The sequence below is a fragment of the Salvelinus sp. IW2-2015 genome, linkage group LG8 (assembly GCF_002910315.2).
Source record: "Salvelinus sp. IW2-2015 linkage group LG8, ASM291031v2, whole genome shotgun sequence".
Lineage (NCBI taxonomy): Eukaryota > Metazoa > Chordata > Actinopteri > Salmoniformes > Salmonidae > Salvelinus > Salvelinus sp. IW2-2015.
This window is the reverse complement of record NC_036848.1, coordinates 34,447,396-34,474,346: the sequence shown is the minus strand read 5'-3', so window position 1 is coordinate 34,474,346 and position 26,951 is coordinate 34,447,396. Positions and strand designations below refer to the sequence as shown.

At 43.6% G+C, this 26,951-nt stretch overlaps 2 protein-coding genes, 1 non-coding gene and 1 pseudogene across 5 annotated transcripts in view; 1 reads left to right on the top strand and 3 right to left on the bottom strand.

Moving 5' to 3' along the window:
- The window catches only part of LOC111967800 (protein phosphatase 1B), a 29,936-nt gene extending 18,016 nt beyond the window's left edge, over positions 1-11,920 (bottom strand). For 2 of the 3 annotated variants that reach the window (XM_023993173.3, XM_023993170.2), the window contains exon 1: positions 11,584-11,909. The gene's annotated coding sequence lies outside the window, so the exon portion shown is untranslated. Of the gene's footprint in view, positions 1-11,583 lie in introns of all 3 variants that reach the window. The other variant, XM_023993172.2, reaches the window with a different exon arrangement.
- LOC139028175 (uncharacterized) lies at positions 2,648-5,536 on the top strand (annotated as a pseudogene).
- A 6,799-nt stretch (positions 11,921-18,719) lies between the features above and the next one.
- Positions 18,720-18,814, bottom strand: trnai-uau (transfer RNA isoleucine (anticodon UAU)). Its single transcript has 2 exons — positions 18,777-18,814; positions 18,720-18,755 (listed from the first exon to the last, which is right to left on the bottom strand). It is a non-coding gene; the product is annotated as a tRNA-Ile (tRNA).
- Positions 18,815-24,679: 5,865 nt separating this feature from the next.
- The window catches only part of mta3 (metastasis associated 1 family, member 3), a 16,296-nt gene continuing 14,024 nt past the window's right edge, over positions 24,680-26,951 (bottom strand). Inside the window, exon 19 of the mRNA XM_023993167.3 lies at positions 24,680-24,901. Coding sequence (XP_023848935.2) covers positions 24,730-24,901 — 172 coding nt within the window. The 3' untranslated portion in view covers positions 24,680-24,729. The remainder of the gene's footprint in view (positions 24,902-26,951) is intronic.

Here is a 26,951-nt window from a genome sequence, read left to right as displayed (position 1 = left end):
TTAAACATGAGCTTTTTTTACATGGCACATATTGCACTTTTACTTTCTTCTCCAACACTTTGTTTTTGCATTATTTAAACCAAATTGAACATTTGTCATTATTTACTTGAGGCTAAATTGATTTTATTGATGTATTATATTAAGTTAAAATAAGTGTTCATTCAGTATTGTTGTAATTGTCATTATTACAAATTAAAAACATTTTTAAATAAAAAAAAGTTTAAAAAAAACATTTAAAAAAAATAAAATAATTAAGAATCGGACCATTAATCAGTATCGGCTTTTTTGGTCCTCCAATAAATCGGTATCAGTATCGGCGTTGAAAAATCATAATCGGTCGACCTCTACTACTAGCCCCCTATTCCCCATCAGTCCCTCAACTATCCCCCTATCCCACTACTAGCCCCCTATCACTCCCTCTCAGCCTCTACAATCCCCCTAACACTACATTGGTTACTGTACCCCCCATCACTCCCTCTAAGACTAGGCTACCCCTTCATCCCTATACTCAGAGTCGATATCCACCTAATAAAGAATTCCAACTACGCCCACAAATTGGATAAAAACATTATTTCCAATTGAGCCCCATTTAAAAAGGAGCCAACTTCGACGTACATTTTTTGTTATACAGAAACAACAAAACATGCCGAAAACCTGCTGTGTTGTTCAATGAACAGTGCCAGTTAAAAGTTTGGACACACCTACTCATTCAAGGATTTAAAAAATATATATAGATATATATATTCATGGGTATTATTTCATAGTTTTGATGTCTGCACTACTATTCTACAATGAATAGTAAAAATAAAAACCCTTGAATGAGTAGGCATGTCCAAACTTGAGTGGTACTGTACATGTAGCCAGGTCAAAAATCCTGACTTCTGGTTCACAATGCTCCCAGGTAGGGAAATAGAGCCCGTGAGAAGAGCCCTGTGGCTTCAGGCTATTAGGCGTGGGAAAGTGGGAACACGGTGTCTAAGTAGGCTACACGTAGCTATGTGTGTGGAAAACATTCAAATCACATGTAAGATATTTAACTTGTTTAGTACAGTCCGTTTGTAACTCCACTCACTACTTGTAGCTGTACAGTCTGTTTGTTCGTGTTGTTGGTAGCTAGCTAGCATTCACTCAATTGGCTGCTAGCCAATGGGGTAACCTAGGTAACCACAGGTTGTTTTCCCCACAGGCAGGCAGCGATATTCTATATAATACCGATTGGGTCTATATCAATGTGTGTGTGTGTGTGTGTTTGTGTTTGTACAGAACGTCTGTCATGTTAGGCAGTACAACTCTAAAATAAAACAAACTCACTACTGTTGCCTAGCAACCACACATGCAGTCTAGGCTTCATTCAGCTACCTCACACACTCTCTCAAAAAAATGGGAGCAGTGTGTGTGTGTGTGTGTGTGCGTTAGAGGAGGAACTAGTTACATTGCCCAGCCAGAAACGGCAGGGAATCAAAGCTCCAGCCTTCTTAGTATCCCCTTTATTCTCCTGTGGCATTTGGATGGACTGCCACACACACAAAAAGTGACATAGGTGTTATTGCGACACATACACCCCAGTTTAGGGACGAAACCACAGACTCTCGACCACTCAACCCTCGAAACTGATGTCGCCCAACTTAAAACCACAAGCCGAAACCAGGTCTCAGATCTCCCACAGCCACACATGGTTGTCAAGAACCACTGGCTCTGCAGAGGGAAGTGGAGGCCAGTGATTACATAACTCTAATGAGCGCAGAGCACAGCTCTGTGGTCACACACATACGTCACTTTTCCAACTGTTCACAGATCCATTTAGAGTATTCCATTAGGCTTGCGAGAAAGGAATTTCTCTGTACTTGTGCACGTGACATTACAACCTATTTGAATTCAATAATTTTTTGACAGAACCCCTTTTGACTTGATCAAAACCTTCCATAAATATTTCCCCATTGTATAAGTGCTCAGAAAGTGACTTTTTGCATACCCCACCATGAGACAGTCATGTCTTCATCACTGGAAAAGATAAACAGTTGAGATTGATATTTAAAAGTTTACAAACAGGGTTGTCATTTGATAATTTCTGGAGATTGCTCTTTCTGATATTTCTTAAACCATTTTTGGGGATTTGTGTGTATTTGTAGGTATATAGTGCACTGTTGGCGCTAGAAACATAAGCATTTCGCTGCACCTGCGATAACATGTGCTAATTACACTACATGACCAAAAGTATGTGGACACCTGCTCGTCGAACATCTCATTCCAAAATTATGGGTATTAATATGGAGTTGGTCCCCCCATTTGCTGCTATAACAGCCTCCACTCTTCTGGGAAGGCTTTCCACTAGATGTCGGAACATTGCTGCGGGGACCTGCTTCCATTCAAACACAAGAGGTCGGGCGCTGATGTTGGGCTATTAGGCCTGGCTCGCAGTCTGCATTCGGATTTCAACCATGAAAAACAGCCCCAGACCATTATTCCTCCTCCACCAAACTTTACAGTTGTCACTATGCATTGGGGCAGGTAGCGTTCTCCTGGCATCCGCCAAACCCAGATTCGTCCAACGGACTACCTGATGGTGAAGCGTGATTCATCACTTCAGAGAAAGCGTTCCCACTGCTCCAGAGTCCAATGGCGGCGAGCTTTACACCTCCCCAGCCGACACATGACATTGCGCATGGTGATCTTATGTTCTCAGAATGACCTTCTTGATCCAAATCAGTCAGGTTTCAAGACTAGTCATTCAACTGAGACTGCTCTTCTCTGTGTCACGGAGGCGCTCCGCACTGCTAAAGCTAACTCTCTCTCCTCTGCTCTCATCCTTCTAGACCTATCGGCTGCCTTTGATACTGTGAACCATCAGATCCTCCTCTCCACCCTCTCCGAGTTGGGCATCTCCGGCGCGGCCCACTCTTGGATTGCGTCCTACCTGACAGGTCGCTCCTACCAGGTGGCGTGGCGAGAATCTGTCTCCGCACCACGTGCTCTCACCACTGGTGTCCCCCAGGGCTCTGTTCTAGGCCCTCTCCTATTCGCGCTATACACCAAGTCTCTGTCATATCCTCACATGGTCTCTCCTATCATTGCTATGCAGACGACACACAATTAATCTTCTCCTTTCCCCCTTCTGATAACCAGGTGGCGAATCGCATCTCTGCATGTCTGGCAGACATATCAGTGTGGATGACGGATCACCACCTCAAGCTGAACCTCGGCAAGACGGAGCTGCTCTTCCTCCCGGGGAAGGACTGCCCGTTCCATGATCTCGCCATCACGGTTGACAACTCCATTGTGTCCTCCTCCCAGAGTGCTAAGAACCTTGGCGTGATCCTGGACAACACCCTGTCGTTCTCAACTAACATCAAGGCGGTGGCCCGTTCCTGTAGGTTCATACCTGTCTCTTATACACATCTAGATGTGTATAAGAGACAGGTACGACCCTGCCTCACACAGGAAGCGGCGCAGGTCCTAATCCAGGCACTTGTCATCTCCCGTCTGGATTACTGCAACTCGCTGTTGGCTGGGCTCCCTGCCTGTGCCATTAAACCCCTACAACTCATCCGCTCGTCTGGTGTTCAACCTTCCCAAGTTCTCTCACGTCACCCCGCTCCTCCGCTCTCTCCACTGGCTTCCAGTTGAAGCTCGCATCCGCTACAAGACCATGGTGCTTGCCTACGGAGCTGTGAGGGGAACGGCACCTCCGTACCTCCAGGCTCTGATCAGGCCCTACACCCAAACAAGGGCACTGCGTTCATCCACCTCTGGCCTGCTCGCCTCCCTACCTCTGAGGAAGTACAGTTCCCGCTCAGCCCAGTCAAAACTGTTCGCTGCTCTGGCACCCCAATGGTGGAACAAACTCCCTCACGACGCCAGGTCAGCGGAGTCAATCACCACCTTCCGGAGACACCTAGAGTTAGATGCACTATTGTAAAGTGGTTGTTCCACTGGATATCATAAGGTGAATGCACCAATTTGTAAGTCGCTCTGGATAAGAGCGTCTGCTAAATGACTTAAATGTAAATGTAATCTTAGGCTTGTGTTCTTTGGCGGTTATTATGCTGACGTTGCTTCCAGAGGCAGTTTGAAACTTGGTAGTGGGTGTTGAACCGAGGACAGGCGATTTTTATGAGCTACGCGCTTCAGCACTCACCGGTCCCATTCTGTGAGCTTGTGCGGCCTACCACTTCGAGGCCGAGACGTTTTTGCTTCTAGACGTTTCCACTTCACAATAACAGCACTTACAGTTGACTGGGGCAGCTCTAGCAGTGCAGACATTTGATTAACTAACTTGTTGGAAAGGTGACAGTCCATTCAGATCTACATCCCAGCACACCTGACATAGCTAACAGAGATCTTGATGAATTGATTAGTTTAAAATCACGCCTGTTAGTGCTGGGCTGGAACTAAAGCCTGCTGAAACTGTAGCTCTCCAGGACCAGGGGAGGAAACAAGTATTGTTACCTGTCCAATAATAAATACAAAGTCTTGTTCCAAAACATTTTTTGTGCGGATGTAACCGGTATGAAATGGCTAGCTACTAAGCGGTGCGCGCGAGTAGCATTTAAATCTGTGACGTCACCCGCTCTGAAAACTTGAAGTAGTTGTTTCCTTTGCTATGAAAGGGCCGCGGCTTTTGTGGAGCAATAGGTAACGATGCGTCGTGGGTGACTATTGGGGCAAGGAGAGGGACAGAAGCAAGCCTGTCACACCATCTGAACACGGCCCTGTACTGAACCTCTCAGCCTCGCACTCCACTTCCCTCATAGTGATGGGAGACAGAAATCTAGTTTTAACTGCATCAAATGTCATAGCTTGTTCTCCATCTTTTTAAAATAGAGAGCCAATTAGTTTTTAGCACTTTTTTCCCATGACTGATAAACTATTTTTCTCATGGCTCCCTCATCCATCAGCAGCAGAAATATCTTTGGAACATCGAATCGCAACACATATACTGAACAAAAATAGAAAACGCAACATGTACTGTTGGTTCCATGTTTCATGAGCTGAAACATAAGATCCAGAAGTGTTCCATACTCACAAAAAGCTTATTTTGCTCAAATTCGTTTACATCCCTGTGAGCATTTCTCCTCTGCCAAGATAATCCTAAATAACCTGACAGGTGTGGCATATCAAGAAACTGATTAAGTTTATAGTACAGAAATTAACATAAAATTCTCTGGCAACACCTCTGGTGGACATTCCTGCAGTCAGCATGCCAAATGCCCGCTCCCTCAACTTGAGACATCTGTGGCATTATGTTGTGACACAACTGCACATTTTGGTGACCTTTTATTGTCACCAGCACAAGGCGCACCTGTGTAATGATCACGCGGTTTAGAGAATTTGGCAGAACGTCCTACCGGCCTCACAGCTGCAGACCACATGTCACCACGCCAGCCCAGGTCCTCCACATCAAATCTAATTTTATTGGCCACATATTTAGCAGATGTTACTGTGGGTGTAGCGAAACGCATCCAGCTTCTTCCCCTGCGGGATCAGTGGGAAAATGCTCACCTTCGATGGCCACAGAGATGCCATGACGAAAACCTGAGGCCCATTGTCTTGCCATTCATCCACCACCATCACCTCATGTTTCAGCATGATAATGCACAACCATGTCACAAGGATCTGTACACAACTCATGGAATGTAAAAATGTCCCAGTTCTTCCATGGCCTGCATACTCACCAGACATGTCACCCATTGAGAATGTTTGGGATGCTCTGGATTGACATGTACGACAGCAGGTCCCAGTTCCTGCCAATATCCAGCAACTTTGCACAGCCATTGAAGAGTGGGACGATATTCTACAGGCCACAATCAACAGCCTGATCAACTCTATACACATGAGATGTGTCAAGTTGCATGAGGCAAACAGTGGTCACACAAGACACTGACTGGTTTTCTGATCCACGCCCATACTTCGTGGTATTCTATGACCAACAGATGCATATCAGTATTCCCAGTCATGTGAAATCCATAGATTGAGCATATTGGGCATATTGAATTAATTTAAAATGACTGATTTCCTTATATGAACTGTAACTCAGTATAAAATCTTAGAAATGTTGCATGTTGCGTTTATAGTTTTTAAAAATCGTGAGAATCGCAATAGATGTAAAAACAAAATGCACTAAAGTCTCATGATCATATCATGAGGTCCCTGGCAATTCACAGCCCTACTCTCTCGGTCCGTCTTCTACCTACGAGTGATTCCTCATGAAACCCAGACAACAAAATACCATGATCAAGGGGACTTTCACAAAATGTAATCCATACAATAGTCCTTTGGAGGAAGGATTGTTGACATATTTTGACATTTGTACAGTGCTCTCCACTAATATTGGCACCCTTGGTAAATACAGTTGAAGTCGGAAGTATACATACACCTTAGTCAAATACATTTAAACTCAGTTTTTCACAATTTCTGACATCTAATCCTAGTAAAAATGCCCTGTTTTAGGATCACCAATTTATTTGAAGAATGTGAAATGTCAGAATAATAGTAGAGTGATTTATTTCAGCTTTTCTGACCCAGTGGGTCAGAAGTTTACATACACTCAATTACTATTTGGTAGAATTGCCTTTAAATTGTTTAACTTGTCAAACGTTTCTGGCAGTCTTCCACAAGCTTCCCACAATAAGTTGGGTGAATTTTGGCCCATTCCTCCTGACAGAGCTGGAGTAACTTAGTCAGGTTGTAGGCCTCTTTGCTCGCACACACTTTTTCAGTTCTGCACACACATTTTCTATAGGATTGAGGTTAGGGGTTTGTGATGGCCACTCCAATACCTTGACTTTGTTGTCCTTATGCCATTTTGCCACAACTTTGGAAGTATGCTTGGGGTCATTATCCATTTGGAAGACCCATTTGTGACCAAGCTTTATGACTGATGTTTTGAGATGTTGCTTCAACATATCCACATAATTTTCCTCCCTCAATGATGCCATCTATTTTGTGAAGTGCACCAGTCCCTCCTGCAGCAAAGCACCCCTACATTATGCTGCCACCCCCGTGCTTCACGGTTGGGATGGTGTTCTTCGGCTTATAAGCCTCCCCCTTTTTCCTCCAAACATAACGATGGTCATTGTGGCCAAACTGTTAGATTTGTTTCATCAGACCATTTCTCCAAAAAGTACGATCTTTGTCCCCGTGTGCAGTTGCAAACCGTATTGGAATTGTGATAGTGAATTATAAGTGATATAACCCTGTCTGTAACAATTGTTGGAAAACATTACTTGTGTCATGCACAAAGTAGATGTCCTAACCGACTTGCCAAAACTATAGTTTGTTAACAAGAAATTTGTGGAGTGGTTAAAAAATGAGTTTTATTGACCCCAACCCAAGTGTATGTAAACTTCCGACTTCAACTGTATGAGCAAACCACGCTGTAAAAAAATATATATATATATATATATATACACTGCTCAAAAAAATAAAGGGAACACTTAAACAACACAATGTAACTCCAAGTCAATCACACTTCTGTGAAATCAAACTGTCCACCTAGGAAGCAACACTGATTGACAATAAATTTCACATGCTGTTGTGCAAATGGAATAGACAACAGGTGGAAATTATAGGCAATTAGCAAGACACCCCCAATAAAGGAGTGGTTCTGCAGGTGGTGACCACAGACCACTTCTCAGTTCCTATCGGTGCTTTCACTCTAGTGGTAGCATGAGACGGAGTCTACAACCCAGACAAGTGGCTCAGGTAGTGCAGCTTATCCAGGATGGCACATCAATGCGAGCTGTGGAAAGAAGGTTTGCTGTGTCTGTCAGCGTAGTGTCCAGATCATGGAGGCGCTACCAGGAGACAGGCCAGTACATCAGGAGACGTGGAGGAGGCCGTAGGAGGGCAACAACCCAGCAGCAGGACCGCTACCTCCGCCTTTGTGCAAGGAGGAGCACTGCCAGAGCCCTGCAAAATGACCTCCAGCAGGCCACAAATGTGCATGTGTCTGCTCAAACGGTCAGAAACAGACTCCATGAGGGTGGTATGAGGGCCCGACGTCCACAGGTGGGGGTTGTGCCAGGACGTTTGGCATTTGCCAGAGAACACCAAGATTGGCAAATTCGCCACTGGCGCCCTGTGCTCTTCACAGATGAAAGCAGGTTCACACTGAGCACATGTGACAGACGTGACAGAGTCTGGAGATGCCGTGGAGAACGTTCTGCTGCCTGCAACATCCTCCAGCATGACCGGTTTGGCGGTGGGTCAGTCATGGTGTGGGGTGGCATTTCTTTGGGGGGCCGCACAGCCCTCCATGTGCTCGCCAGAGGTAGCCTGACTGCCATTAGGTACCGAGATGAGATCCTCAGACCCCTTGTGAGACCATATGCTGGTGCGGTTGGCCCTGGGTTCCTCCTAATGCAAGACAATGCTAGACCTCATGTGGCTGGAGTGTGTCAGCAGTTCCTGCAAGAGGAAGGCATTGATGCTATGGACTGGCCCGCCCGTTCCCCAGACCTGAATCCAATTGAGCACATCTGGGACATCATGTCTCGCTCCATCCACCAACGCCACGTTGCACCACAGACTGTCCAGGAGTTGGCGGATGCTTTAGTCCAGGTCTGGGAGGAGATCCCTCAGGAGACCATCCGCCACCTCATCAGGAGCATTCCCAGGCGTTGTAGGGAGGTCATACAGGCACGTGGAGGCCACACACACTACTGAGCCTCATTTTGACTTGTTTTAAGGACATTACATCAAAGATTGATCAGCCTGTAGTGTGGTTTTCCACTTTAATTTTGAGTGTGACTCCAAATCCAGACCTCCATGGGTTGATAAATTTGATTTCCATTGATAATTTGTGTGTGATTTTGTTGTCAGCACATTCAACTATGTAAAGAAAAAAGTATTTAATAAGAATATTTCATTCATTCAGATCTAGGATGTGTTATTTTAGTGTTCCCTTTATTTTTTTGAGCAGTATATATATATATATATATAATACAAATCTTTGTTCATCCTCTTGATATTTCATAAAAAATATTCACAAAAATCTAACTTTCAATTAAAGTAAAATAATTGACAAACAAATTAACATAAAACAAATATTTCTCAAATATATGTGCGCCACAATTATTGGCATCCCTTCATTCAATACTTTGTGCAACCTGCCTTTGCCAAGATAACTCAGAGCTGTTTTCTCCTGTAATGGGTAAGGAGGTTGGACTATGATGAGACTATTCCTCCATAGAGAATCTCTCCAGATTCCGAGGTCCACGCTTGTGAACTCTCCTCTTTAGCTCTTCTATGGGGTTTAGGTCAGGGGACTGGGATGGCCATGGCAAAACCTTGATTCGGTGGTCAGTGAACCATTTTTATGTTTATGTTGAGGTGTGCTTTGGTTCGTTGTCCTGCTGGAAGATCCAACCAAAGCCCAGTTAAAGCTTCCTAGCAGAGGCAGTCAGGTTTTGATTTAATAGCTGCTGGTACTTGGAGTCCATGATAACTTGTTAGGATACATACTTTCCAGGTCCTTTGGAAGAAAAACAGGCCCACAGCAAAGATAAACCACCATACTTCAGTGGGGATGAGGGTACTTTTCTGCATGGATATCTTTCTGTCTATGCCAAACCCACTACTGTGTTTGTTTCCAAAAAGCTAAATTTTGGTCTCATCTGACCATAGAACCCGGTCCCATTGAAAGTTCCAGTAACGTTCGGCAAACTGTAGGTGCTTGAGTGTTGTTTGATGACAGCCCAGGCTTTTTTATGGCAACCCTCCCAAACAACTTGTGGTTACGTAGGTGGCGTCTGATCGTAGTTTGAGACTTTCTGACCCCAAGACCCAACTAACATCTGCAATTCTCCAGCTGTGATCCTTGGAGATTTTTTGGCCACTAACTATCCTCCTCACTGTACGTGTGGTCAATATAGACACACGTCCTCTTCCAGGCTGATTGTTAAAATCTCCAGGTGCTTTAAACTTCTTAATTATTGCCCTGATAGTGGAAATGGGCATTTTCAAATGTTGAGCTATTTTTTCCATAGCCATTTCCTGATTTGTGCAACTCAACAACCTTTTGTCGCACATCATTACTGTCTTCTCGGGTCTTTCCCATAGTGATGGATGAACTTGGTCTGTAAGTTACCTCATATTTATACCCCAGTGAAACAGGAAGTCATGGCATACCACTTAAGTATTCCTAATCCCTCAGGTGACCTTAAAAATGTAAAATATGAATGGGAATATACTTCAGTTAGAGTTTACTCATAAGAATTTCTAGGGGTGTCAGTAATTGTGGCACACGTTTGAGAAAAATATTTATTTCACAATAAAAAAAATTCAATCATTTTACTTCAATTAAAAAGTTATTTTGAATATTTTGAATGAAAGACCAAGAGGATAAACAGCAGAGACATGTTTTTTGCAGCCTGTTTTGCTCATTTATACCAAGGGTGCCAATATAAGTGGAGGGCACTGTATCTAAAAGCATAATTGAAAAAAAATGAATCAAAGTTGGCCTTACCCAGGCCTCCTTTAAGACTCCATGTTTCATCTGTAGATGCTACAAAGCAAAAATTGCTGTCATATTAAGCTTGTCTGCTTGCTCTGTAGTATGAGTAGTATTTTAATGTCAATAAAAAAAACATTATGGACATTATGAATATTGACCAAATTAAACATGAATATTCTAAATAATAAATATACCTATCAGTCTTCTAGTAGTAATAAAGATAGGGATGTGTAAATGACATGGTGCTGTCTAAGTTAACATAATTGCACCTAGAGGCACTACTCTGTGTGTGTGTGTGTGTGTGTGTGTGTGCTCCACGTCATGTAACCATGATTGTGTTCCGACATCAGTACAGCTCAGTGTAAACAAGTATGTATACCGGTAGGGTCAGTATCTTCTGGCAAGGTGAATGGGACAACATCGGGAGTCTGTTGGTTTGACTCCCTGCGTTGGGCATCGTTCTGGTGTGTGGCGACGGAAAATAACCCTACAACAATATAGCCGGATACTAGGACCCCTGGGGGTACTTAGCCTAGCCACAGGGAGTACTTAAGACTCATGAGACAATATGCTTACTACGGGTAAAAAGAACATGAGGGGATACTTCGGGTAGAGCAGAATTCAGTTGGTGGTACATTTACAGTAAACGAAAAAGGTTAGGAACCACTGGATTATATAATTAACTGTGCTAATATTACGATTGATCAGATTATTTCTGGCACGAGCGGATGTTTGTTGGTTGCGTTAAAACTGACAACAAACCAAACGCCACATTTAGCTAGATAGTTGACGTTAGAAAGGTGTCACCTAAAAAAATAAACGGCTATCTATTTAGCTAAATAGTTGGCAAAATAATGACATTTCCCTGCCCACGCACAGTATTTGAAAACAAGTGATGTACCTTTTAGACGACGTTGACAGTCAAAAGCATGTAACTAACGTTAAACGTTAGCTGCTATTCAAAATAACGTCACACAAATTCATGTTCATGCGAGAATCAATCACTGGTGACGATAACGTCAGCTACAGTTGTAAGCTAGTTAAATGCGAATAGGCCATGCTAGGCTAACGTTAGCAAGCTAGCCAACACAACGATTGCCCCCTAGCTAAACCTCTTCATTTATACTTACGTTTCCAACTGTAAAACGAATGTAGATGTTTTTTAGGTCCCTGAGTAGTGGGTATCGTCGTGGTGATATATTGTTTTGTTTCCTTACTTGACAAAACAAAATATGCGAGTTTGGCCTCAGATGAGCGGCGATAATTCCTTTCTCGGCGGTTCCCTGCTTGGATGGCGTAGGTTTTTACGCATGTTTGACACCAAATAGGTTTCTCACATCAAAAAAATAAAACTGTTCAGTACGTTTCTACACAAATATGGACAGTAAGAATTGGTTATAATAGACAACACAGGCGAATCTCGCACTTTCGTCCTTTGGGTGCTGAACAAGAGGAGGTGCTATTTTTGGTACTTGTTCGGTGATTGGTCAAGAATTATCGAGGGTGCTAACATTGATTGGTTGAAATTGCTTTCAATCAGCTCTGCCCCCGTTCAAATCTGCCGTTTCATTGGTTGACGTGTAACCGTCTGACGTTTATCAAAGATGCGCTCGTTTTCCCCGATGGCATGTCCCGACATCAGCAGATGAGCTCAGGGATTGAAAGTCAGTTACAACAACAAAAAATTGTTTTTAGTTTTAGACAATGATGTGATCTTCCCATACTTCAAAAGATTTACAACTTGATTATTCAAAACACCTAAGACACACACACACACATAGGAGAGGGAGTGACAGTAAAGAAATATAGAACATTTCATTTATCTTGGAAAGTCAGTTTAGAAACAAGATCTTATTTACAATGACAGCCTACACCAGCCGGCGCTGGGCCAATTGTTTACTGCTCTATGGGACTCCAAATCACAGCCAGTTGTGATACAGCCTGGATTTGAACCAGGGTGTCTGTAGTGATGTCTCTAACACCAGAATGCAGTGCCTTAGAACACTGCACCACTCAGGAGCCCCAAAGAAAGAGAAAGGAGAGGGAGAGGGAGAGAGAAGAGTTATAGGGGAGTAGGATGAGGGAGGTCGACAATAGATAGTGCAGACAGACAGTCTGGGGTCTTTAGTGTGAATATCAGCAATTACTCCTCCCTGTAAGACCAGGGGAGCTTGTTTTCATGTAGTGTTTCTTTGTGTTTTTCAGCAGTATTAATCTCAGTCTTATTAATGGACAACTCATCAGATATCACAGCAGCTTTCCCCGAGGCCAGCAAGTGTTATGACACACAGCCACAGGCCTGAGTGAGTGAGTGAGTAGAGTGGGTATTTTCATTTGCTAAAATGCAGGATTAGCGTGGGTAGAATTTTATAATTTTTCTCTGATCTCAGGATGTTCAATCTCAGTTTACCCCCCTGAACAAACACAAACACACGCAGGCTCTGGTCAGCTTGGAGGTTAGGTGTGTGTGTGTGTGTGTGTGTGTGTGTGTGTGTGTGTGTGTGTGTGTGTGTGTGTGTGTGTGTGTGTGTGTGTGTGTATGAAAGAAACCGGGGGTAGGGGGTCAGGGCTCTGTGTTGCTCTGGCCCCTTCAGGGGATTTAGAGTCTTATAGCAGAGGATCAGAATCCTAAATTAAAAACTGTCCTGTCTAATCTGAAGGGAGAAAATAGTGTGACACACACACACACTGAAATCTAAGCACTGACAACTGTGATCAGTGATTGTGTCCTTGGCCGGATGAAAGAAAGAGGAAGAGAGGGAGGGAGGGAAGAATGAAGGATAGGTAAGGGACACAGATTTACACTCTCATTTTCAGTCCAGAAATCAGATATCTATGTCACATCATTACTACAATATTATTCTTGTTCATTCCCAGTTAACACATTTTACAGAGTTTATACACACACACACACACACACGTGCGTGCACACACACACACACACACACGCACACACACACACACACACACACACACCCTCACACACACACACACGCGCACACACTCACACACACACACACACACACACACACACACACACACACACACACACACACACATACACACACACACACACTCTTACACACATATTTGATTGCACAATGAAACATTGGTAATAGAAATGTCACATATGTAAAAGGTCTAACAGTTGCTTGGTGGCTAGTCCCTTCAAACAATGTTCTGTAAGCTTTACATTGCAACCTGCCCCCACCTAGCTCCAATATGTGTTGGGTGGCCCTGGACTCAGCCATGGAAACACAAAAGTCTGAGTCTTTAATTCATTAATTTAAATGTATTCATAGAAATTACTGGTCAGTTTTAATTTCATCAATTGAATTTCAATTAACTTCCTGAATTAAAAAAACATCCGTCTGGGTTGGCGCCCCCCCTTGGGTTGTGCCGTGGCGAAGATCTTTGTGGGCTATACTCGGCCTTGTCTCAGGATGGTAAATTGGTGGTTGAAGTTATCCCTCTAGTGGTGTGGGGGCTGTGCTTTGGCAAAGTGGGTGGGGTTATATCCTGCCTGTTTGGCCCTTTCCGGGGGTATCGTCGGGTGGGGCCACAGTGTCTCCCGACCCGACCCGTCCTGTCTCAGCCTCCAGTATTTATGCTGCAGTAGTTTATGTGTCGGGGGGCTAGGGTCGGTCTGTTATATCTGGAGTATTTGTCCTGTCTTATCCGGTGTCCTGTGTGAATTTAAGTATGCTCTCGCTAATTCTCTCTTTCTTTCTTTCTCTCTTTCTTGCTTTCTTTCTTTCTCTCTCTCAGAGGACCTGAGCCCTAGGACCATGCCTCAGGACTACCTGGCCTGATGACTCCTTGCTGTCCCCAGTCCACCTGGCCGTGCTGCTGCTCCAGTTTCAACTATTCTGCCTGCGGCTATGGAACCCTGGCCTGTTCACTGGACGTGCTACCTGTCCCAGACCTGCTGTTTTCAACTCTCTAGAGACAGCAAGAGCGGTAGAGATACTCGGAATGACCGGCTATGAAAAGCCAACTGACATTTACTCCTGAGGTGCTGACCTGTTGCACCCTCGACAACCACTGTGATTATTATTATTTGACCCTGTTGGTCATCTATGAACATTTGAACATGTTCTGTTATAATCTCCACCGGGCACAGCCAGAAGAGGACTGGTTCCTCTCTAGATTTCTTCCTAGGTTCTGGCCTTTCTAGGGAGTTTTTCCTAGCCACCGTGCTTCTACACCTGCATTGCTTGCTGTTTGGGGTTTTAGGCTGGGTTTCTGTACAGCACTTTGAGATATCAGCTGATGTAAGAAGGGCTTTATGAATACATTTGATTTGATTTGATCAGTGGCCGAAAGTCCCATTAGGTGGCGCACAATTGGCCCAGCGTCGTCCGGATTAGGGGATGGTTTGGCTAGGGGGCTTTACTTAGGGGAGGGTTTGGCCAGATGGCTTTACTTGGCTCATTGCGCTCAAGCGACTCCTTGTGGCGGGCCAGGCGCCTGCAAGCTGACTCCGGTTGTCAGTTGAACAGTGTTAACTCCGACATATTGGTGCAGCTGGCTTCCGGATTAAGCGAGCGGGTGTTAAGAAGCCGCGCGGCTTGGCAGGTAATGTTTCGGAGGACGCATGACTCAACCTTTGCCTCTCCCAAGCCCGTTGGGGAGTTGCAGCGATGAGACAAGCTTGTAATTGGATCGCAGTTGGATATTTTTTTTGTTTTAACCATTTAACTAGGCAAGTCAGTTAAGAACAAATTCTTATCTACAATGACAGCCTACACCGGCCAAACCCGTACGATGCTGGGCTAATTGTGCGCCGCCCTATGGGACTCCCAATCACGGCCGGATCCGAACCAGTGTGCCTGGAGTGATGCCTTAAGCACTGAGATGCAGTGCCTTAGACCGCTGTGCCATTCTGGACCACTATATCATGAAATTGGGGAGAAAAAGGGGGTTCAATTACAACAACAACAAAAATATATATATATATACTGTACCAGTCCAAAGTTGGGACACACTTACTCATTCAAGGGTTTTTCTTTATTCTTACTATTTTCTACATTGTAGAATAACATCAAAACTATGAAATAACACATATGGACTCATGTAGTAACAAATAAAGTGTTAAACTAATCAAAATATATTTGAGATTCTTCAAAGTAGCCACCCTTTGCCTTGATGACAGCTTTGCACACTCTTGGCATTCTCTCAACCAGTTTCACCTGGGATGCTTTTCCAACAGTCTTGAAGGAGTTCCCACATATGCGGAACACTTGTTGGCTGCTTTTCCTTCACTCTGTGGTCCAACTCATCCCAAGCCATCTCAATTGGGTTTAGGTCGGGTGATTATGGAGGCCAGGTCATCAGATGCAGCACTCCATCACTCTCCTTCTTGGTCAAATAGCCCTTACACAGCCTGAAGGTGTGTTTTGGGTCATTGTCCTGTTGAAAGACAAATGATAGTCCCAGTAAGCGCAAACCAGATGAGATGGCATATCGTTGAAGAATGCTGTGGTAGTCATGCTGGTTAAGTGGCCTTGAATTCTTAATAAATCACAGACAGTGTCACTAGCAAAGCACCCCCACACCATCCCACCTCCTCTTCCATGCTTCACGGTGGGAACCACACGTGGCGATCATCCATTCACCTACTCTGCATCCCACCTAGACACGGCCATTGGAACCAAAAATATCCTATTTCAACTCATCAGACCAAAGGACTGATTTCCACCAGTCTAATGTCCATTGCTCGTGTTTCTTGGCCCAAGCAAGGCTCTTCTTAATATTGGTGTCCTTTAGTAGTGGTTTCTTTGCAGTAATTCAACAATGAAGGCCTGGTTCACGCAGTCTAATCTGAAAAGTTGATGTTGAGATGTGTCTGTTACTTGAACTCTGTGAAGCATTTATCTTGCCTGCAATCTGAGGTGCAGTTAACTCTAATGAATTTATCCTCTGCAGCAGAGGTAACTCTGCGTCTTCCTTTCCTGTGGCGGTCCTCATGAGAGCCAGATTCATCATAGAGCTTGATGGTTTTTGCGACTGCACTTGAAGAAACTTTAGAAATTCTTGAAATGTTCCGCCTTGACTGACCTTCATGTGTTAAAGTAATGATGGACTGTCGTTTCTCTTTGCTTATTTGAGCTGTTCTTGCCATAATATGGACGTGGTCTTTTACCACATAGGCCTATCTTCTGTACACCACCCCTACCTTGTCACAACACAACTGATGGATCAAACGCATTAAGAAGGAAAGAAATTCCACAAATTAACTTTTAACAAGGCACACCTGTTAATTGAAATGCATTCCAGGTGATTACCTCATGAAGCTGGTTGAGAGAATGCCAAGAGTGTGCAAAACTGTCATCAAGGCAAAGGGTGGTTACTTTGAAGAATCTAAAATCTAAAGTATATTTTGATTTGTTTAACACTTTTTTGGTTACTACATGATTCCATATGTGTTATTTCATAGTGTTGATGTCTTCACTATTATTCTACAATGTAGAAAATAGTCAAAATAAAGAAAAACCCTTGAATGAGTAGGCTCGTCCATAAATGTATATAGTCTTAATTCATTCCTACTTAGATTTGTGTGTATTGGGTATATGTTGTGTAATTTGTTAGATATTACTTGTTAGATATTACTGCACTGTTGGAGCTAGAAGCACAAGCATTTCGCTACACCCGCAATAACATCTGCTAATCACGTGTATGTGACCAATAAAATTTGAAATGATTTAAAATGTGTAGGCTACTATACTGTGGCAATGGGACAAAGAACAAAGATTTGGGAAGACTGGGTTGGGGCTGGTTGTGATATATGCTTCTCTCTGGTGGAGAAGTACAGATCACACGCAGATTGCATTGTTATGATTATGAAACAGTCGTTTCACACAGTACTTTCATTACGACAAATGCACAATGGAAAAAGTCACTAACATCTGCAATAGCAAAACAATGTTTCCTTTTAACCTTTTAAGTAAACTTTTTAACATATTTCCAACGGGTAGCGAGACCCTCTGCTAGTTTACCAGTAGGATGTACTCTTGAGCAGCTATTAAAGCACTACTTGAACACGTACAACGCAAAATTTCGGCCATCTTTCTATAGCTCCAATTTTCCGACCTGAAAATCACTGACGTAATGAGTTCCCAGCTGTCTTGTGGTGCGTTCAAGACAACTGGGAACTCGGAAAAATACGAGGTCAAATCATGACGTCAGTTATCCTCAAGTCGGAAAGTCGGAGCTCTAGAGGCCCGAGTTCTCGAGTTAGAATTCCGACTTGGATGACCGTTCAAAACTATTTTTCACCGTCGCAGCTCGTTCACAGTTGTCTTGAGTGCACTGAAGTCGGAAGTCAGAGATTTCCGAGTTCCAAGTTGTTTTGAACTTGGCATTGAAAACATCACGTATTATGCCTCGTTCAAAACAACTGGGGGGAAAAATTGTCCTGACTGGGAATAATATTTTTGAACCCTCACCCAACTCGGAATTTCAAGTCGGAAACAACATATTTCTCAGATCCGACTTTCCGACCTCAAGATCACTGACATCATGATTTGACTTATTTTTTCCCGAGTTTCCAGTTGTCTTGAAAGCGCCAATAAACCCTGAATTGCTGATGCTATGTATTGATGTATTGGCCAATGAGACACTTTGAAGCCACTTCGTCGGCCATATTAGCACTTCTCAGGCTCTCCAACCTGGTTCCTGGAAAACTTATCGACGCAACTGATTCTAATAATTAGCTGGTTGATAAAATGAACCAGGTTAGTTACAGCTGAGGTTGGAGCGAAAACATATAGGAGGGTGTTTAGCTGTCTGGGAACAGGATTAGACAGCCCTGCTCAGAAGAAGCAGTCTCCATAGGAATGAATGGAAATCTACAGTATTGCGCAATAAATATAAGTGAAATATGCAATTCAATTGCGCAATTAAATGTTTCAAGGAAAAAATTACATGTATTTAGGTATCATTTTGTTGTAGTGGCCACAGTAACATTAAAACAATTATAATTGAAGCGAAATTGTTTGATATATTTTTTATGTTTAGCTCACATAATTTTATTTTAAATGTAAGCATTAAAGTGTCTGTAATATCATAAACGTGACAAAAATTAATGTAGATATTAATAAATGCATTTCTATAGTTCCCCCCAAAAAATTGTCAATGGGAGTTCCAAGATGGAGGTTCGGTGACTTCAAAACAGCACCCTTGTTATTCATCCTGTGTATATATAAACCATTGGTTGTACTTTTCTTCTCCGCAGTTCGGTAAGCGGGATCAGTTAAAAATTCTCTGCTCCAGGTGAGGCTCGAACTCACAACCTCGGCATAGCTCAACTGAAATACTGCTGTATAAGTACCGCGCGCTAACCGATTGCGCCACTGGAGCTCCGATATTCACGACTAGGAATTCCGTTTAAGAATGTCATGTTTGTTTATTAGGTAGACGACTTTTTCTGTTCTTTTTTCATTTTCTACATCCAACCGAGTAGCTTGCCGCTAATTGTGTGGCTGACAATAGCCGACAATAACCGACTGCGACGTTATGCAGTGAAATCACTGGAAGGGAGGAACAAGGGAGGAGAAGAAAAAAGAGGAGGATACAGGAGAATGCTGGATCAGATAAGATACGAGGCTAATGGGAAATAAAAGTTACAAACATGAACAATTAGCTAATAATATTCTAAATGTTCTTCCTAAATATCTCAGTATCTGTGGAATAACAGGGACCAACTTGACACCTGAGGCGCAGACTTGGATCAGGCCTCATTGCTCCCATCCTTGGTCCATCCTCCCTGAGACCAACCATCACCACAAGGCCAACACACACTAAACAGACTGTAGAGACAGAGTGAATTCTGTGTATTGTATTAGGCTATTGTTTATTTGCAAGTATCCTGGGGCAAAGATTATTCTCATAGCTAACCATATTTCCCTTATTCATCTGTGGTTGTGAGGTTCTTATTGCAATTCCTCTGTGAGAAATAGATATTGTATGTCACAATGGAGTTAGTTTATGTGTGACTAAGAGACTGGAACAGTCTGTCATTAATTCTGTGTTTTTGAAGGCTGGGAGGCAGAATATGAGAAGTCACACTATGAAACAACACACATAAAACAATAGGAGGGGAGGGAGAAAGGAAGGCGGTGTATTTGTTTGATGTAATAGTCTCACCAAAGTGTAACGGATGTGAAATGGCTAGCTAGTTAGCGGGTACGCGCTAATAGTGTTTCAATCAGTTACGTCACTTGCTCTGAGACTTGAAGTAGGGTTTCCCCTTGCTCTGCAAGGGCCGCGGCTTTTGTGGAGCGATGGGTAACGACGCTTCGTGGGTGACTGTTGTTGATGTGTGCAGAGGTTCCCTGGTTCGCGCGAGGGGACGGTGTAAAGTTATACTGTTACATTGGTGCCGTGACCCGGATCACTGGTTGCTGCGGAAAAGGAGGAGGTCGAAAGGGGGCTGAGTGTAACGGATGTGAAATGGCTAGCTAGTTAGCGGGTACGCGCTAATAGTGTTTCAATCAGTTACGTCACTTGCTCTGAGACTTGAAGTAGGGTTTCCCCTTTGCTCTGCAAGGGCCGCGGCTTTTGTGGAGCGATGGGTAACGACGCTTCGTGGGTGACTGTTGTTGATGTGTGCAGAGGTTCCCTGGTTCGCGCCCGTGTCTGGGCGAGGGGACGGTGTAAAGTTATACTGTTACATTGGTGCCGTGACCCGGATCACTGGTTGCTGCGGAAAAGGAGGAGGTCGAAAGGGGGCTGAGTGTAACGGATGTGAAATGGCTAGCTAGTTAGCGGGTACGCGCTAATAGTGTTTCAATCAGTTACGTCACTTGCTCTGAGACTTGAAGTAGGGTTTCCCCTTGCTCTGCAAGGGCCGCGGCTTTTGTGGAGCGATGGGTAATGACTGTTGTTGATGTGTGCAGAGGGTCCCGAGGTCGGGGCGAGGGGACGTACTAAAGTTATACTGTTACAAAAGCAACCCAAGCATAACCATAACTCACAGAAATATTTGTTTTATATCATCCTCTTCACATACAGACACAAACACTCTCCCCACCCCCTACCCCCATTTCTCTCTCTCTCTCTCTCTCTCTCTCTCTCTCTCTCTCTCTCTCTCTCTCTCTCTCTCTCTCTCTCTCTCTCTCTCTCTCTCTCTCTCTCTCTCTCTCTCTCTCTCTCACACACACACACACACAGACATAGACACAGACCAACACTCACACACACATCCCTGTGGCAAATGTGGTCTCAGAGCATTTCGTATTATTGTGTAGTAAATCCGAGACAGTCTATATAGTATATGTTACGTTTCTTATAGTATGTATTAATTTATCATCCATTTTTTATATGTTACGAATTACAATTTGTACAATATGTAACGAATTTGCAAAATGTTCAGAAATTGGCCAAAACATATGATATGTTACGAATTACAATTTGTTGTGGCTAACGTTAGCTAGGTGGCTAATGCTAACGTTAGGTAGCTCTAGGGGTTAGTGTTAGCTTAAAGGGTTAAGGTTAGCGGAAGGATTAGCTAACATGCGTACAGTAAGTAGTAGCAAAGAAGCTAAAAAGTAGTAAGTAGTTTGCAAAGTTACTAATTTGAGTGGCCCGGATTTACATTTACAATGTTAGGTCTAGTCTATGAGACCAGTCAGCTGTGGTGTGCTGTAAACATCAGTGTGATTGGTGTTCTGAGCAGAGTTGTCATTCTTCTCTGGGTGTGGTTATTAGTCCAGAGCACTGTGTTTCCATGGGATATTTACAACATCATTCAGATATCAAATATCCAAACCAGAGAACCCGTCCCATTCTTCATAAACAAACAAACAGACACACACACACACACACACACACACTGACCCCTGGGAATAGAACAGTTGAATTAATTCAACCGTCAGGCCCTCTGAAGGAAAGGAGACACGGAAAGGAGACGCGGAAACATAAAGGAGGCTAGTAGAGAAAAATCTGTAATGTGTTTTGTTTTTAATCACATGACATACAGGAACACCAACATAAACATAGTGGAGAAGTAATCAAAGATCAGCTGATCAGGAGGTTTGACCTCAGAGGCATGCTGCTGCAGGAGATATGTCCTAAAAGTCACCCTATTCCCTAGTGCACCAGACGGCTCTGGCCAAAAGTAGAATAGGGTGGCAAATCAGATTAGATCTGTCATGACAGTCCCAGGTTCTGCCTAGAGCAGGGCTAGGTAGAGCATAGAAATAGAGTGGCTAGACTGTACAGTGTTGCAATGGGTATAGTAATATACAATGACTCTGAGGGAGAGGAGCGTATATCTATGTTGTTGCCTCAGAGGTTCGCAGTGTCATGGAACTGTAGGCTACAGAATGATGCAGCTACCCTTTTAAATGATAACAATCCCTTTAACCATTTAGTTTGTGATCAAACCATCCCTTTAAATCTAGTTGAACTGATTTGGTTAGTTGATATCTGGTTAGATCTCTCTGACACACTGAGGAGAGCTATACAGTATATACAGTGCCCTCCGTAATTATTGGGACAGTGAAGCATTTTTTCTTCTTTTGGCTCTATACTCAAAAATCAAACAATGACTATGAGGTTAAAGTGCAGACTGTGAGCTTTAATTAGAGGGTATTTTCATCCATATCGGGTTAACCATTTAGAAATGACAGCACTTGTTGTACATAGTCCACCCATTTTAGGGTAACAAAAGTATTGGGACAAATTCACTTACATGTGTATTAAAGTAGTCAAAAGTTAAGTATTTGGTCCCATATTCATAGCACTACATCTAGCTTGTGACTCTACACATTCGGGAATAATGATGAGTGAGAAAGTCAGTTTATGGTTGCATCCACATTCATGTAGAAATGTTTAGATACATATTCTATTCTTATTTACAATAAAAGGGACTCCAAAAGGACACAATACACTATTTACCATTAATTTATATTGGGAACAAAATCCTCTGAAACACAACCAAAACAAACAGAAAATGCATCCAACAAATGTGTAGAGTCACAAGCTTCATATAGTCATTGCGTGCTATGAGTATGGGACCAAATACTTAACTTTTGAATATTTTAATACACATATAAGTGAATTTGTCCCAATACTTTTGCTCCCCTAAAATGGGGGATGTACAAAATGTACAAAAAGTGCTGTAATTCTTTGAGGGTATTTACATCCGATATGGATGAAAATACCCTCAAATTAAAGCTGACAGTCTGCACTTTAACCTCATAGTCTTTGTTTGATTTCAAGAATAAAAGATGCTTTACTGTCCCAATAATTACGGAGGGCACTGTATATATACATGCATTCGGAAAGTATTCAGACCCCTTGACTATTTCCACATTTTGTTACATTACAGCCTTATTCTAAAATGGATTAAATACTTTTTCCCCCTCATCAATCTACACACAATACCCCATAATGACAAAGCAAAAGCAGGTTTTTAGATATTTGATCAAATATTACATTTACGTAAGTATTCAGACCCTTTACTCAGTACTTTGAGTAAAAAAAAAAAATGTAAAAAATGTTTGTTGAGGCACATTTGGCAGCGATTACAGCCTCAAGTCTTCTTGGGTATGACGCTACAAGCTTGGCACACCTGTTTCTCCCATTCTTCTCTGCAGATCTTCTCAAGCTCTCTCAGGTTGGATGGGGAGCGTCGCTGCACAGCTATTTTCAGGTCTCTCCAGAGATGTTCAATTGGGTTCAAGTCTGGGCTCTGGCTGGGCCACTCAAGGATATTCAGAGACTTGTCCCAAAGCCACTACTGTGTTGCCTTGGCTATGTGCTTAGGGTCATTGTCCTGTTGGAAGGTGAACCTCCGCGCCAGTCTGAGGTCCTGAGCGCTCTGGAGCAGGTTATAATAAATCATCTCTCTGTACTTTGCTCTGTTCATCGTTCCCTTGATCCTGACTAGTCTCCCAGTCCCTGCTGCTGAAAAATATCCCTACAGCATGATCCTGCCACCACCATGCTTCACCGTAGGGATGGTGCCAGGTTTCTTCCAGACATGAAGAATTGGAATTCAGGCCAAAGAGTTCAATCTTAGTTTAATCAGACCAGAGAAACTGGTTTGTCGTGGTCTGAGAGTCCTTTAGGTGCTCTTTGGCAAACTCCGAGCAGGCTGTCATGTGCCGTTTACTGAGAAATGGCTTATACAAATTTGTGAATAAAGGCCTGATTGGTAGAGTGCTGCAGAGATGGTTGTCCTTCTGGAAGGTTGTCCCATCTCCACGGAGGAACTCTGAAGCTCTGTCAGAGTGACCATCGGGTTCTTGGTCACCTCCCTGACCAAGGCCCTTCTKCCCCGATTGCTCAGTTTGGCAGTGCAGCCAGCTCTATGAGGAGTCTTGGTGGTTCCTTCTTCCATTTCAGAATGATGGAGACCACTGTGTTCTTGGGGACATTCAGTGCTGCAGAAATGTTTTTGCACCCTTCCCAAGTTCTGTGCCTCGACACAATCTTGCCTCTGAGCTCTACAGACAATTCCTTTGACCTCATGGCTTGGTTTTTGCTCTGACATGCACTGTCAACTGTGGGACCTTATACAGACAGGTGTGTGCCTTGCCAAATCGTGTCCAATCAATTGAATTTACCACAGGTGGACTCCAGTCAAGTTGTAGAAACATCTCAAGGATGATCAATGGAAACAGGATGCACCTGAGCTCAATTTCGATTCTCATAGCAAAGAGTATTTCTGTAAATAAGATAGTTCTGTTTTTATTTGTAATAAATGTACACATTAAAAAAAATGGTTATGGGGTATTGTGTGTAGATTGATGAGTATTTTTATTTATTTAATCTATTTTAGAATAAGGCTGTAACGTAACAAAATGTGGAAAAACTCGAGGGGTCTGAATACTTTCCGAATGCACTGTATATATATACTGTATATATATATATATAGCTCACAACCCCCACTCACTGGCATGTAGCAGGTACAGAAGAAGAAAAAACATCAAGTTCACACACTCGTGCACACGCTCATACTCTTGCGCGTGCACACTCGTGCTTAAACACATAAATTCCCACACGCACACACTGGTTTCTGTCCCAGGGAAGTTGAATCTGTACAGGTGGGAACCACATTCTGTCTGTCCCCACGGCAACACAGCACATCACTTCCTCCCGAGGTGAAGGGTCAGACTCCGTAGGGTGGGGAGATTCACAATATTTTTTTTAAGTGGGCGATGGGGAGGGCGGGGGTCGGGGGCCAGGTGAAACTAGGGTTGGGGTCTTGCATGTAGAGCATAGGCAGGTGACAAACATGGCAGAGAGATAGGGTCAGAGGTCAGTAGTCAGTCGTGGATAACGATGGGTCCCCTCATCCTGAGGCTGGGGTGGGGGTGTGGAGGGGCGAGGAGCGGCCCCTGCGATAGTGCCTGGGAGGCCTTGCGCAGGGTGATCTGCTCACAGGGCTGCCGACAGGCGCGCCTCAGCTGGGACCGTGACAGCAGCCGCCTGACCCTCCTGGAGATACAGGACATGACATCAGAGGGGACAGGACATCAGAGAGGACAGGATATGACATCAGAGGGGAACTCAACAGAACGTTAGAACACACGTCTCACTCTAACCTTTTATTCTGCTAAAACATTGGGAGAGACTGAGCGAAATGTGCATGAAGTAAAGGGCTGTCGTTGCAGGGCACGCTGGGATTTAATTAGGCTAATATAGACACTATGTGTGAGTGTGTGCGTGCATATTGTGTTGTTTTGGCCATTGTGTTTTACTGCATCAAGGAAAGAGAGAGGGAGATGAAGAGAGATATGGGTCCTGAGGGCAGGGCTGTCTGGTGAATGTCTGAGTGTTTATTAGAGAAGTTCTCTGTGATATAATCAGTCATATCGATCACTCCATCTAGTGAGGCAGGACCAGTCACAGCGTCATGGAAAATGTATGTGTGCCACACACACAGTCTATTACTGAATATGTTCTTTCATAGTCTCGAAAATCCCAGACCTAGAGCAACAGCATTAGGTCTGGGGAATATAGGGGATTATCTAGGTAACTTCGAAAGGGGAGGGGAAGAAGAAAAAAAATTGACAGACAACTCTACCAACAAATCACGAGTTTGGGTAGGTGTGGCTTAAAATGTGAATGGTAATTCTTGCTCTTGAACAATAATCATCTCGGAAACATGAGAGAGGTAGACACAATGCAGATGCACATACAGTAGTTAGGCTTATTATAGTGGTTGTAAGCTAGTTACGCTAACGTTAGCTGTCATGGTGCATGCAAACTAGTTACTTGGGAAATACAAATATTGTCTGCAAGCTCCATCTAGCTAGTTACAAATGTTGTGTCCGGTGGGGATGTTTAAGGCATAAGGCTCAGAACGGATTTCCTGCATGTCCATTTCTGCCTTGCCCAACCTACGCATGAACCTTGGCACACCTGTAAATTGGAACATTGTCATTGTGGGAGACAAGCTGTCTGCCGGCCCTTGGGAGACTAATCTCTACCTGTTTAGAAATATTGGGCATATGTAATCTCTCACACACACACACCACCAGCCTGAACTCTATCTGAGCTCTAATTGGTTCTAATAAAGAATAGAGCATCTCCATCATCTGTCGTTAGTGTCAGCCAATCAGATGAGACTCATTATCATATTCCAGCTGTGATTCTGGGAAGAGGAAGTATTCTGGCGCACACACACATACACACACACACACACACACACACACACACACACACACACACACACACACACACACACACAGTGGCATGTAAGTGGATGCTCCAGTGGTGCAGTAATGATATTTCAACTGAAACCTGGTCAATTTCAGACAGTTAGACTAAAATAACCCTTCATCCAGGGAACAAGGGGGGTGATGCGAGTGGCAATTTTTCATGGACACAGTGAGTGTGTGTGTTTGTGTGTGTGTCTGTCTGTGTGTGAGTGCATTATCCCGTTGACTGGACTGTACGATCCACAAGTGAGAAACAGACTCAACAGGTAACCCAGGTCATGTGTGTATGTGTGTGCTTGCGCGTGCGTGTGCACGTGAATGTGCATGTGTGTGTGTGTGTGTGGGGTGGGGGGCTTACCGTGAGCAGGTGTGTAACGGCTGCAGCACTGAAATGAAACAAGCAGCCAGTCACTGACACGAAGGAAAACACACGCCGACCCACGATGCAACAGGGCACGAGAGGTCAGGGCCTGTATTCCCAAAGAGTCTCAGAGCAGGAGTGCTAATGTACACTCTTAGGAAAAAAGGTGCTATCTACAACCTAAAAGGGTTCTTTGGCTGTCTCCATAGGAGAACCCTTTGAAGATCCCTTTTTGGTTTCAGGTAGAACTCTTTTTGGTTCGATGTAGAACCCTTTCCACAGATGGTTCTACATGAAATCCAAAAGGGTTATCCTATGGGGACAGCCGAAGAACCCGTTTGGAACCCTTTTCTTCTTAAGAGAGTAGGATTTTGCACTTGAGGTCGTAATAACGTTATATGGAACTTCTATTCTGAGACACTTTTTGCATACGGGCCCGTGTGTGTGTGTGTGTGTGTGTGTG